Below are 14904 nucleotides of genomic sequence, written 5' to 3' on the forward strand. Positions count from 1 at the left end.
TTGCCAACTCAGCAACTTTCTTGCTATATTCAGCAACATTAGACAAAAAAACAAAAAGAAAAAAACAAAAAAAAGCATCGGCCAAAATCAGAATGGACTGACCAGATATTTTTCAGATCGGTAATCGGACAGAAAACCAAAAGTGTTGCACCCCTGTTCTTTAGTTCTGCATGAATTCAGACACCAGTCCTGAACAGTGTGTTCATGGCTGCAGACAGACTACTCACCAAGGGTCACACATTTGTAAAGGGTCCACAGTAACAGGTTTATTTGATTCAAACTTAAACTGTGAATCTGAACACCATTTGGTGACTACAATGTCCAGCTGGAAGGTGGGGGGCAGAGCCAGTATGGTTTATGGTGATCTTGGGTCAGCGCTCTCTAGAATAGGAACATTGAATGATGGTTTAAAAATAAAATAAAAAAATCCCTTCTTTTATTTCCAGAATGCCCCAATCACACAGAGAGGACAGGAGACATCATCCATGTTGTACATTTGTTTTTTCCCCACAAGACCACAAACAGGCCAATGACAAACACACTTTTCACCATCCTCACATCCCGACTGAAGCCATTGTAACAATTTACACAATCAGGCTCTAAAAACAGAGCACATCACCTCATATATACAGCCTCATCAGTCCCGTTGATCCTTTACAGTATTTACACATGTGCAAAACTAAATACAGTAAGTCAGAAGGAAAGGGGCGTCTAATAACAAAGACCTGACAGGAAGCCATGTCTCCTTCCATGACGTCTTCTCCAGGTGAGCAGCAGAAATGTCTCTACCCATCATCCTCTGCTCGATGGGTGGCCTACTTTACTTTAATCTTTGCTGCTTGTACTGAAAGCCGCAGTAAACGTTGCATTGTCCAAAGCACCAGATGTCCTGCATGGAGACATGTAGCTGAATGAGAGGAGAAGGAATAAAAGGCCAACTTGGAGATGAATGGAAGGAAATTCATTTTTCTACCACAGCAAAGGAACCGCTAACACTGGCTGACCTTTCTGGCTTCCTGTAGAAATATGTTGAAGTATTACATTTAATAGAACAAAAAAGGGTCTCCAGCATGATCCTCTGCCAAGTTCTGCAACAACCTAACAGGCTTTGGATTAGCTGCTGAGGAGATTGATCCAAATGGATTACTGGAAAACTGAGAGCCAAAGGAGATGCTGCACGGTGACGGGGAGACGAGACTGAGTCAAACAGCAGCTTTGTGGAAGGAGAGTTCCTCTGGCTCATGGAGGAGCCCCCACCCTCATGGTTAGGGCTGCTGCAGCAATACAACACTGTCATCAGCCGATCCTGCCTCGCAGTCCTCCACATCACGCAGCAGGGACAAATACAGATTGCTAAATAAAAGTGCTTTCACTGCGTCCCGGCATGTTGAACACATTCAGTCTGGAACGGGCTCAGACGGGATTATTCATGTCGCTGCCGCTACAGGACAGGCGGCTTCTACTTCACATTATCAAGCAGCTTCTGAAGAAACACTGGAGTTGGAGAGTCACTTTTTTAACCTTCATGGATCATTCGGATCTACTGCAGCTACTTACAGGCTCCAACGTTGTGCTCAGCAAAGCAACTTGGACTCTTCAACCTGAGGCTAAAAGAACCAGCAGCTTAAACCTCTTCACCAGGAGAGAAACTCTCTTCTAGAGATGCACTAAGAAACTGGCTGGTGAACAATTTTTTTGTCCTGATCATTGAACTCGCCATCAGAAACCCAGGCGGTGAGGATTATGTTAGTTGTTACCATAAGATGACTCAAAGTCGGCCATCTTCTGGGTCTGTGTTTTAAAATCTGGTCAGAAGCAGTAGATCTGTTTATATTTTTTTTAACTCGTCCACCGTATTCAGTTCTGTTGCTCACATTGACCTTGGAGGAGATTCATCAAACTGGTGAGGTAAACTGACACTGAAGACACCTGGGGATGGGAAGAGGTCAACAGGTAATGGGAAGACTGACAGTAGCCATTTTATCCTCTGGAGCCTTCAGCCTTGTTCTGGTGTGGCAGAAGATGCATTTGGGAATGTTGGGCTTAGGGCTGTAACGATTCAAGTACCTCAATTATTAAAATTCCTTGAGGAAAATTTGGGGTTAAGCCAGTGCTTCTCAATTCCAGTCCTCAGTGACTCCCTGCTCTGCATGTTTTACATGTGCCTCTATTCCAGAACAGCTGATTCAAATTATTGCATGACTATCAAGAACTGCAGAGGGCTGTTAATCACCCAGAGATTCAATTCAGGTGTGTGACAGAAGGGGAACACCTAAAACATGCAGGACAGGGGAGTCGTGAGGACCGGAATTGAGAAACAGTGGGTTAAACCCAAACATAGCGTCATAATACTGTAACAACAACCGTCACACAAGTGTGTCTACTGGTGCTCGTCAAGAAGTGACGTTTTCTGTCCTCCAATCAAAGGTTGTGTGAACCAGTAGCTCCACCCTGACATTGCCATTGTCCCATAGACCTACAACTGTATGCATCAGTTGTATTGATTGCTTTTACAATGTAAATGGACAAAAGAGCATACCAAACTACATCAACCTGTGCCATACCACTCTGTGGAAACAAGGCACATGGTACCAATGAAAGGTAGGTATATGGAAAGCCAAACAGTTTTACTTGTTTGTTCTGAAAAACCATTAAAAACACAAGCTTTGGTGAGCACAACGTTAAGGCTACATGAGAGCAATAAACCTGAATGATCTGGTCTAATCTGACACGCCGAGTGATGCGTTTAAGGGTGGGTGGAAAGAAAAGTGACTGTCCTGGAGCTTTATACATTCTGGTCAACTGGTTATGGGTGCATCTGGAGCCAGTCAACTTATCTTCAAGTTTGCAGTTCAGAAGCAAAGAAAGAAGCATACCAAAGATGAGCTCTTTGTGGCTGGATGTCAGCTGATAAAAATGATCTCCACCCACTCAGGCAAACCAAGCAGCTAACAGAGGAAAAACAAGTCATGTTCAAGCACCAACATTTGGTTTTGTCCCTGCTTCTAAGAGCACGGAAAAACACCGATATCAACAAATACCACCATGATGAATGTTATTACCTGAGCTTTCGAAGCAGAACTGAATCTGACGCCAAAACCAACTCAAATCTTGATGATTTGAATGAAACGAGTTTAGGCAGAACCTACAGAGGTGGCTTCAGAACACAACCCAAACACAGAGGTGGGCCCTTTGGCTGGATGTACACAGTAAAAATCACAGGACACCGTCTCATATTGCATTTTGTAGTTATCAGCACCGGGGTCATGGTGGTATTTGGAGACAAGCTGTGAAGTCTTGGCCGTTCTTTTCTGACTTTCTGGGTGATTGTGTTCTACTGGCGTGTGAGAGAAAGCGGTGGCTGTGGTGATCTGGATGGCCTGAGACGACGCTGCGTTCTGGAGCAGCAGCAGCAGCTGTGGGTGTCGCACCTCTCTCTTTCAATATAAAGACACAGCTAGTAGAAGACTGGATGCACTTGGACACAGACTGAAGGTCTGACCAAGCTGCAACTCGTGTATTCTCATCACTCCCTCGTTATTTATTTCCATGGAAAGAAGGATGGGTTAAGAGCGAATGAAGAGATGTGTACATGTGCTCGATGGGAGTTCATAATGCCATACACACACACGCACACACACACACACGCGCACACACACACACACACACACACACACACACACACACACACACACACACGTCTATCACGTGTCCCAGTCTAGCTCTCTGCAGGCAATCCGGACCAGTCTGAGCTCCAGTTCAAAGGCGTCGGGCCGCTCCTGGGGGTTGGCTGACAGCATCTCCCGGATCAGCTGCTTCATGTGGCTGTTCATGCTTTTCTTCCTGGCCGGGATCAGCAGCTCCATCTTTGGGTTCTCCAGCAGGGCCTCGCCCAGCGGTACGATCTCCGAGCCCTGCTGCACGTAGCTCCCTAGCAGCTCCTTCTGGGTCTCCACGTCCACAAACGTGATGCGCTCTACCATTGCCCAGAAGATCACTCCTAGAGCAAAGATGTCAGCCTTGGCCGTGTAGTGGCCTTCCCAGACCTCCGGGGCCATGTAGAAGTCCGTCCCGCATGCCGTGGACAGGAAGCATTTGTTAACGCTGGCCGGCTCCTCAGGGTTGAGCCCTGAGGCAGAGCAGACTTTGCTGAGGCCGAAGTCTGCCACTTTGAGGGTGGGCTCAGAGGAGCCGGTGGGTGTGCACGCCTGCGAGATGAGGATGTTGTCTGGTTTGAGGTCGCGGTGTATGATCTGGTTGCGGTGCAGGAAGGCCAAAGCGCTGCCCAGCTGCAGCATAAAGCTGGTGTTGGTCTTGCGGCTGGGCTTACGGGACAGCAGGTAGGCGTTCATGTCCCCTCCATCGCAGAAGTCCATGACGAACCACAGGTAGTAGGCACAGCACGGGTCAAAGGTGATCTCCCCCTTCAGAGATGTCTCCACCAGCTGCAGTACAAGACAACAAGAAAACATCTGGTTACATGACAGCAAACTGAACAAAGAGGAGGAAGAACCTGAGTCAGGCCTCTGTCACAGGTGGTCTGGATGAAGCTGAACTCCAACTGCACATGGGTTCAATATCCTCCGAGTTCAGTGTGACCGTCCAATAACTAGTAAAAGCTTCATTGTCTGGTCCTTTAAAATGATTGTGATAGAATTTGCAGCCATAATTTTTACTAGTAATTAAAGATGTACTCATTCCAGGAAAGACATTTAGTCTGCCTGTTTGGTCTGTGCCAAAACTAGACTATTATTTTATTTGCTTTCACTGTGCCTTTTTGCAAGTAGACTATAATTTGTAAACAAATCATGTGGGTAATCATCCTTGCTCCTACTGAATAAACAATGGCAGGACAGAGCACATACCTAGAAAGACAACACTTTGGATATTATGCTTGCTGTGTTTTTGTTGCGCATATATGTGCTGTTATTTGATTTCAGTCCCAACAGTACATACAGTACTAAGTATTTCTTAGCAACAATAAATGGCAAATTTTTACACAGCGCCCTGCAACAGTGGCTCGTAAAATCTAAAAAGACATTTTTTCTGTAGTTGGTTCACATCAAGGCTGATCTGTATTCACACCCAAGGTAAGTGTACCAGAGTTCATTTAGAAGCTGATGGAGACCACCTCAAAAAGTGGGTGTGGTTCCGGATGTTTGGTCTGCTCCAGGGTTTACTTGAGTCTATTCAAACATGCACAATGTACAGACGAACGGGGGAAATAAACTCTGGTCCATTTAAAGTGGAGCAAATGTGTCAGGAGGATACACCCTTTGAGTCTAGTAGTTTACCTGGTTAATAAAATATGAGTTCAGCTAAAAACTATTCACCCCTTCATTGTTAAACCTTTTACCAAGTTAGAATAAAAGGGGGAAGAATTTAAATGCACAAGCTACAAAAATTTGGAAAACTATCATTCTCCTTCCATCTCAATAATGCATTGTTTGTGTTGCTCCATCACATAAAATCCAGATAAAATACACTAAAGTTTATAGCTGTAACATAATAAAATAAAATAAAAACTTCCAAAGGAATGAATACAGTGTAATTTACTGTTGTCACCGATGTGCACTACAAAACTAATCTGCTCAATGTAAGAAAGAGGCCGCTCCTGGTGGAACACAAATGGCTGCCAGTTGTTGCCATAATCCATGAGTGTCCAAAGAGAATAGATGGCCGTTATCCCACGGTTGTAGCAGTCGCAGAACTCCACCTCTTTATCATTTGCTCTTCTGAACACATGTCCTGGAACATTACAGTGTGCTAAACGAGAGGGAAGGAATTCTGGGAAAACATCCAATGCTGGCACTGCAGAAAACTAAATGAATGCTCTGACAATAGACCACTGAGCTGCTGAAAGGCTGGAATCAGGCGATTGAGGCTGCTGTCACGCAGCGGGGAGCCACGGCAACATGACAGGCTGCAGACAAGTCGACCAGAGAGAGAAGCACCCCCAGCCCCCAACAGCCCATTGATCTGAGGCAACAGACTACACATATATATGAAGTGATACTGGTACATTTAAGCAGCGCAGCAAACCAGTCATCTGAAAAATACACACTAGCAGCCGCGCCTTGCAGACTGGTCCATGAGATGTTTAAACAATGCAACCTCAGCACAAACTAGTTTAAAACCAGCTCAACTAGCTTAGTGAATACCGTAGTACACTACGGTAAGTATAATGTTGAAATAAGATTTAAAAACAAAAATTAAAGGGTACATTCACACCAGCTCTGTTTAGTTCGCTTTAATCAAACTCCAGTATGTTTTCCTAGAATGTCTGGTTTGTTGGGGGTTGTGTGAATGTGTAAACCAACTCTGATATGGACACAAAAAGTGAACTCTGGTCCACCTTCAAACCTACATTTCAGTTCGGTTGAAGTGAACTCTGGGCAGTTCAAAGGCACAAATATGAACACCACATTCTGGATAAATACAACCAAAATAAACACGTAAGCCTTGCACAAGAAATGGCTCATTGTCTTTTACCAAAAACAAAATAGAAATCCTACAACTGATACAATTTGACACAAATGAAACATTTTGTGAAGGAGAAAGTTATCAGTGTCTTCTTCAAAGGTTTTCATATTGTTTCATTCAGTGGTTTTGATGCAGCTCTCACAACCCTACTATAGATAAACATGTTGGATAATGGATGGCAAATAATATTGTATACATTTCCAGACAGAAGGAACCCTTAGCTGCTGCATGAACTCTGCATTCTCACCTCAAGGTAGAGCGGCGAGCTGGAGCCGTGGTTCATCCTCTGTGCCAGCTGGTCCCGCTGCAGGATACACTCCTCCAGGTGGATGACGTTTGGGTGCTGGCTCTGAATGCTGCTCAGCGCCCAGAACTCCCTCAGGGCCAGTTCCACATTCTCTGGAGAGTGGCAGCGGATCTTCTTCACGGCCACCCGGGCCCCCGAGCGCTTCACTACTGCCTCATAGACCACACCGTAACTGCCGCGCCCCACCTCCTGGATTAGGTCATACTTGGGCTGGCTGCTTACCATCCTTCCATCCTCGCTGTGGAGAAACATGACGGGTCTTCATCTCATTACAGGAACACTTAGCAAGACTACAGTGATACAAGATTGGAAAAACTGTACAGATGATTTACATGGTTTGACATGAAGGAAAGGCCTGCCATGGTATGCAAAATCAACAGGATAAAGAAGATGGTGAGGAAAACTAAAAGATCTTCATTTAAAAACAGAAATCTTCACTTGGAAGGTAAAGTGAACTTTGGGAATTTGTTCCTTAATTTGGTCTCAATGTCACTAAATCTCTGGTAGCAATATGATTCACAGATCAGATGCCAAACTGAAGTCAGACACAAAGTGAAAGGTCTGAAAGGAAACAGGACTTCCTATGGGGGCTGGAGGTGTTAGCTGCTCACTATAGGCTTAGTAATGAGGTGATATCTCACATTGGAGCACCAGGAGCCAGCTCACAAATTTAAATTTATAATTTGTAAACAAAGTATACATTTATACAAATATTCATTACTTTAGCTACAACTGATATAACTAAACTTTGATGTATACTTAGATTAAAATTCATATAGAATTTCACATTCAAATTCATAATCAAAACAGCTGTTGTATTTTTGTAATGATATAAATTTTCCTATACTGTTTTTTTTTTAACATCTCTTAAGGTAAAGAGATGTTGCTCTTAACCTCAAGAGTGTGACAATTTCTCCTTAGCTATCTTTTTTCTCCCTCTCATTTAAATTTAAATTCATTTAATAAACATTTACTAAATTTGCCTTACAAATCGCTATGTGGCTCCTGTTAGTTCTATGGAGTAAAATTGCTCCCAGGATTGGAGACCAAAGGAAGAACAGTGGGCAGCTACATGCATTAGAAAAACCCAAATACAGTTATGAAAGGTGAAGAAAGCGTGAGGATGATACATTTTTGGAGTTAGAGTTGTTTCAGCTACCTGCTGGTAGGACTACGTCATATACCAATGCAAACAATATGTTGAGATTTATTACATTTGACACTAAAATGACTCTGAAAACCTTTAACGATCTGAGCCTAGTTTGCTAACATTTCTATTTCTCCTAATGGTCCTAAATGATTTTAGAGAAGGAATCCTCTGTGGAAGGTGGAATGAGGAGGGGTCATATAGGGGTCGCTGTCAGGCGTCTGACTCCAACCTTATGCCACTTGGATTGGATGGTTCGTCTCCATGCCTCCAAATGTCTGCTTTAACTCTCACGGTGAAGTTAGTTTTAGGTTGGATGATCAATGTGTTTTAATCGTCTGGAGTGCTTGGTGGTTAAACCCATCTAACAGTGGCAGTACAACAGTCCAACAAGCCTGTACAGAACCACGGAGAGATGATCCAAACTGAAACTAGCTTCACTGCCTGAGTTAAAATGGACATTTGGAGGGTAAGAGAAACTATCTAATGACCATGGCTTGATGGAGTTGGACGTTTGACTCCAACTCCGAACCTCAAGAACTACAGCAGGGGGTCCTTGAGGTTTTACATGAATATATGAAAAACGTGTTTGCAAAGGGGGAAAAAAAAAAAAAAAAAAAAATCAATTATGCAAACAAAACTGTTTGCTTACAGACAGGAGCTCAGTGCTTGGGGTTTGAAAACTATAGTTTGTCTGATAATGCTACCAAAGGACAAAGAAAAGCTCTAACCCATGAGACTGTGGGTGGTTGTACAGGTGAAGCTCTGTACAGCTACCAAAGAGTACGCTGTAAATGAGCAGTCAATAAATGAGCAGCAGAGCTGGTCTTCAGTTTCATAAGGAACAAACTATTACCAGACAAACTGGTTGGATGACTGATTATTTATGATGTTGACAAAGGGCAAGACAAGTCATTACACTTTGCTATTTTGCATTGTGGAAGAGTTTATATTCTGACCTCTGCCTTTATCACAAACAGTCTTATTGCTTTAAACACTGGCTGACAAATCTCCCAGCCACAGTGTAGTGTAAACTGAAAACGGTAACCAGTAATATGTTCCCTGTAAGGAAATGTGACGTATTTAAAAGGTAGCATTGCTAATCAGCACTGGTTGAACACTGGTCTGATGCTTGGGAGTGTACTTTCTATCACCCGGTTTTCTTTTTAGTTCTCTGGTCAGCAGCCAGATTTTTGAGTATTTTTCCCCAAACAATTGATTATCAGTTTGTTTATTAACAGATAGTGCAGCTGATTATAAATTACCTCTACTGTTGGATTGTGTAGGAGGTAACTGAAGCATTGTTTTCATCAAGCTGCTGGAAGGAAGCTCAGAGTCCAAATCTCAACTACACACATTATTCCAGTGATAAAGAACTCATCTTATACATAATAGTATTAAAATAAAGAGCCTGCTACACTGCTCTCCACCAAACAACAAGAACTAGGAGTGCACTGATTGCAGTTTTTTGGCCGATCTCCAATCACCGATCTTTAAAAATCCTGACCTGGTGATACAAATTTATTATTGTCTGAAATGTTGCTAATTATAGCAAAAAAGTCACTGAGTTGGCAACAGTAGAGTGATTATTGTTAACTGTAAACGTGCAAACATGACCTGGGAAGCCGGCCTGTCAGTCAAACCTCTATGACAGGAAAGCAGTAGAGGACAGTGGTTGATTTGTAGACCTTTGCTAAGGAAATTATCAAGCTCATTTTAATTTAACATGCACTTAATTGATTAAGTGCTTGTTGTAACAGGCTTAGCTGGACCTTATGCTTTCCGCAACATTGACTAATTAACCAAAGCCTTAAGAAAACACCCAGAAACCAGAAATCATTAACAGCCAAGTTTCCCCTGATAGGCTAAACGGTTTTAGAGCTTTGGAGTCTCTGCAGTTTGCTGCGGCCTTATTTGACTACACACACACAACACACACACAAAGCCAACAATCACTCGTAATAACTTCCAAAACAGAACCATTCCTGCTCTATAGCGTAGCTGTTGGAATTAATGCCTACTTGACCTGCTAATATACACATCAAACATGGCTGTCCTCCCATTTTTAATGTGTTGACCCTGGAGCTCCCAGCTTTGGGGTCAACCATGTACTGAATACCATAGAACAGCCGGCAGACAGACATGGTCCACCATGAGGGTTTAAAATGATTCTTTGTAGATAAAACTCCATGGTGCCGGTTTAATAAGATCCATCTGAATTGGTTGTAAACTGTCCAGATCCATGAGCTAGCATTAGCCCTCACCATGTGATTTCAACTAGTGGCGCTGCAGGCGAGAAGTCTTTTAGAGATTGGAGCAGCTTGAACAAGCAGAGCCACGTTTATATTGGGTTTCATTGTAATTGTGAAGATCTTTACATTCTGTTGTATGGAAAATCATTGTCTTTGATTGGTGACTGAAACTTTGAAACTTTACAGGACTCGTATCCTGAGTGCCTTGCCTTTATTTTCCTTGGCAAGTTCTCGTTTACTCCAGGTGGTATCAGAACTAGACATTACGGTATACGAGAATGTTCTACCATGGTTTAGGTGACCTTTTAAACAACTGTTTATTTCTGCTAGCTCACTTTACCCTCCAATCACACCCAGCATGTAGCTAGTCATCATAGCCTGGTTCACACAGCAAGATTCTAAAATCGTTGGCCGATTTTCAAAACCTGAGACCACACACAGACAGCAATAAAAAATCTTAGGCATAATAGGCTTGGTTGCACCGTGTGCGGTGTCCAGCTGCATAGAAAGACCAACACACCACAGAAATATCTCTGAAGATTATCTCAAGAGCCATCATGGTAACTGGGACGTCCTTAAGTTTGTCGGAAGGGGAAATTTGGGACAAAAATCTTGCCAGGTGAGCTAGACACAAGCAGGATGTTTAAAACCTGGCAGGCACTCATGTTCAGTGCAGACTTTTCCTACATGTTATAATAGCTGTTTTTTTTAAAACCAGTATGTTTATTATTGCTTTGATTGTTTTTTTTGTCAGTCATTTTTTTCCTCACCTCTGATTAATCCAGAAGCTTAAATGCAAGTCAAATGCTAATGCTACCTAAACTACAGCTAACTTAACTAGCAAGAGGACTCCTACCAAGCTAAAAGTTATGTACATTTTTACCTTTCTATGTGTTTGAAGTGAAGCTGTGTGAAGTTGTGATCTCACTAAGAAAATTGAAAATGGGTAATCTTGTATCAATTTAGATGTAAATAAGTTGCAAGAGAGCAACATAAAATAAACAACTTTGTGATAAATTGAAATCTGGACGATTCATGGTGACTATCCCATACAAAGAGAAAATGACACCCATGATGTTTCAAATTTAAAAGAAATCTTTTGAAACAGAAGAAACAACAGGAATGTTGGATGGAATGAAGCAACACTGTGGACCCTCAGCACATCCAGCTGGTGGTGCTAAATATTAACCCTAATTCAAAAAACACAAAACTAGTTACAAAATTCTCCCGTTACAACTTCAAAGAATCTGCACCTATTGAGAGTCAATTATCAATAGTCATATTTCCATCCAATCGTCATGGGAATTTTTAGCAAACTTTTGAAATGTTGCAAAGAAAAAAAAACAGGAAAATGAAAATTGGACATGCTTTTCCAGGTTGACAGTCCTCCAATCTGTGCTGGAGGTTTGGAACTAAGTCAGTAAATGTGTTTCCATTCCCTGCTTAGCACATTACCTCTTCCAGAAAAGCCAAAACACACCTCAAGCAAGAGTAAAATCTTCACTGTGATATTGAGGAAATTATTTCAAATTGCGCCATTTCCATCAACCGTTTCTAATATCAATATTTCAAAATGCTCATAGAAAACCCATTGATGGAAACATGGCTATTGAGATGTAACAGACCACAGTGATAATGCACTGGCCCACATGCATTAGTGTGATCCGAACAACATGACAGGTTAAACTACTGCTAAACTACTACTCAGACATTCTTTATCTGAGCTTGCATTAAATTATAATGTTGAAAACATTCTTTTTCCCACCAGGTACTAAACCAGGATGTGGCTAATTGACTTTGCATGTGGCTAACTGAACCAGGGTGGCTCATTGTTTTTCTGCTCCCTCCTGCGTTTTCTACAGAGTCTATGGTGAATGACTCAACAGTAAAGACTCCACTTAAGATAATATGTATAACAAAGCAAACAAGCAACTAGATACAGAACACAGTGACACAATATTTACATGTGCAGATTAAAAGCCCTGCAGGCAGACAGAGTGCCTGGTCAGTCACTGTGGCCATCAATACCAATCCTCAGCAGAACAATGTGACCGTTACATGATAGCACACACATCAAACAGTGCAGCAATCACCACTTTGTTATAATGACACCGTTAGTCACAACAGGTTTATGCTACCTCACTGAGGCCATCATGGCGACATCTCTGTGTGCTCCGTATGCACCACCATCACAATGTCAAAGAGGAGAACCTGTCAAAACCTCGTTTTCACAATGAAAAGAAGCCGAGGGGCAGGGTGTGAGCTGGAGCATGACAGCTAAACACCAAACCACTGACACTCGTGTACTTTAATGGAGACGAGTGGGAGAGACCAAAAGAAAAAAAAGAACCAACATCCTGATTGAAGTGTGCACCAGATTGCTTGCAGGTTTTTAGGATACAAATCTAGGCCTGTCACAATAAACAATAAATCAATTAATAGCATGATAAATTAAAAGAAACTCAAAAATTTTCATTTGCTTGATTTATCGCCTTTCTTTCTCTTTTTACCAAAAAATGAATGATAAAAGTCATCAGTCTGGTGCTTCGGTTTCAATTATCCCTTTTTCTGAAAGATAATTTTGTTTCCATTGACTTCATAATTCTGTTTATTTGTTGTTTCTGTGGTTTTGTTTATTAATTTTGGTTGTTTCAAATGTCTTCCAGTTCCAGTGTTTAAAGTTTAACAATTTTTTTATCTATCTAAACGTTCCTTAGAATTTAAAGTTTATTGATCTTTGAGAATGTGTTCTTGCCATTATTATACCATTTCCATTATATTACTTGAAAATGGTTTCAAAACAACAATATTATCGTTTATCGCAATAAGTTCTAGGACAATTTATTGTTCAGCAAAGTTTGTTATTGTGACAGGCCTGGTTATGCCAATGAGATTAAGAATAAAAGATTTTAAAAAGATTTTCTTTTATAAAATGTGACAAACATGAAATTTTTAATGCTATTGATTTATTGAATTGTGTTCTTTCATTCCACAATTACACAGTTTTTAGGCTATATGATTAGAATTGATAAAAATTGAATTCTGCAAAACAAACAAGGAAGAAAAGCATTTTGTGTTGACTTAACGGGTCACTGTTTAAAATGAGACATCCTGTCTCAATGGGACTCGGAAAGAATAAAATGATAGATTTACAAATAAAGAACAAATAACCTAAAACTAACAGTTTGTTCCGTGCCAAATGTTTTATCTGTGTCCTAAAATACAGCTGATGTCCTCCAGGACCTTCTAAGGTGGAAATGTTGACATCCACCAGGGAATTGTTCCTTCATAAGAATACCTAAGCCTTTTTATCATACAACTCATTTTACTCCAAGGTCCAACCCAGAGATCCGTAAATCAGGTTTTTACTGACTGACAGATTTCCAGTTTTCTTTGAGGTCTGGCCAGCTGGACACTCTCAAAATCAATGGATTCATTTCCAAATTTTTCCCGAAGACATAAAAACTTTAGCTGTTTGCTCTTATGACTTTTGCATTTTATTGACCTTTCTGGACCACAGTGGAAAACAAATCAAAACAAGCTTTGATGCATGGGAATAAAAATAATCGTTCAGATTCTAACTTCCATAATCAAAGGTCACACACTCAAAGGAAAACTCACCCATTTTAATCCAAGGCTACTGATTTGTACGTCCTCATTTACACTTTCTGTATTAGTTATGCTTTTTAGATGAGATGGGGGAGATTGTTCATTAATATATATAAAATATTATTTTAATACAACATAAATGTTACATTACTAATTCATAATACTGGTTTCGCAATATATATATATATATATATATATATATATATATATATATATTTTTTTTTTTTTTTTTACCAGATATAACCAACATTTCCAACACTCCTCAGTACTGTTAAATCTGTAAAAGAGATTAAAAGTGCCAAAATTCAAAATCCAAATTTCAGTTTGAAACAAAACATAAAAGTTAGAAAACTGTGGTCCTCCTTAACTGAAAAATACAAGGACAGGTGTATTCACACCTTTAGCTGATAGATATGAACAATATTTATCCAGAAGATGGAGTGCTGCAGTTCCCTTGACAGACAGCTAAGTGAACAGGCTAATGAGACACTCACCTCGGTGATTGGCTTCCAGGCTAACAGCTATGTGGCCTGGCCCCTGGCTGCTAACGCGAGCTAATCATGTTAACAGCAGCTAACAAAGAGTCCAGCTTGCTCCAGTTCGTTCACAAATCTGGTTCTGCGTTAGCGTCGCCTCATTTAAACCCAAACATGCTCATTTCCCCTTACACTGACCCAACAGTGGCGAACAGAGGAGCTATCCATGCTAACCACAAGGTGTTGACAGTTTATTGTCCTGTGTACGTGCGAGTGCTATCAAGCAGCGTACACACCTGCAAGCCGGGTTGCCAGGTACGCACAGCAGACAAGACAATGGTGGACGTACAGCGGAGACAGAAGAGGTTTGACCGCATGATATCAGGTCATGAGGCTCACCTTAGAGTCGCTTCTCGGGGGTTCATTGGTGGTCTACCTCACTCCCTCTGGCAGCCATTACAGCTGCACACGCTCCGCTCGCTCAGTCAAGCCGACGAGGTTGTGTCAAACACTGGACGTCAGAGCGTGCAGCTGCTGCGCTGCGAGGTGCCGTACAGCTCACCGCGTGAGCAGCTTGAACAGCTTCCGGTCCCTTTCAAAGTAAAACACATTCGCAGTTCTATGTTTAAT

General features: G+C 41.6%; 1 protein-coding gene across 1 annotated transcript; it reads right to left on the reverse strand.

Annotated features, from left to right (window-relative positions):
* Positions 1-240: 240 nt before the first annotated feature.
* pdik1l (PDLIM1 interacting kinase 1 like) lies at positions 241-14843 on the reverse strand. The gene is made up of 3 exons (XM_014971454.2): positions 14674-14843; positions 6731-7028; positions 241-4445 (listed from the first exon to the last, which is right to left on the reverse strand). The coding sequence occupies exons 1-3, from the start codon at positions 14697-14699 to the stop codon at positions 3705-3707; spliced, it is 1065 nt and encodes a 354-aa protein (XP_014826940.1). The 5' UTR covers positions 14700-14843; the 3' UTR covers positions 241-3704.
* Between the last annotated feature and the right edge of the window lie 61 nt (positions 14844-14904).

The sequence above is a fragment of the Poecilia mexicana genome, unplaced genomic scaffold (assembly GCF_051168715.1).
Source record: "Poecilia mexicana isolate PSO_F unplaced genomic scaffold, ASM5116871v1 scaffold_11, whole genome shotgun sequence".
In the NCBI taxonomy this organism is placed as follows: Eukaryota; Metazoa; Chordata; class Actinopteri; order Cyprinodontiformes; family Poeciliidae; genus Poecilia; species Poecilia mexicana.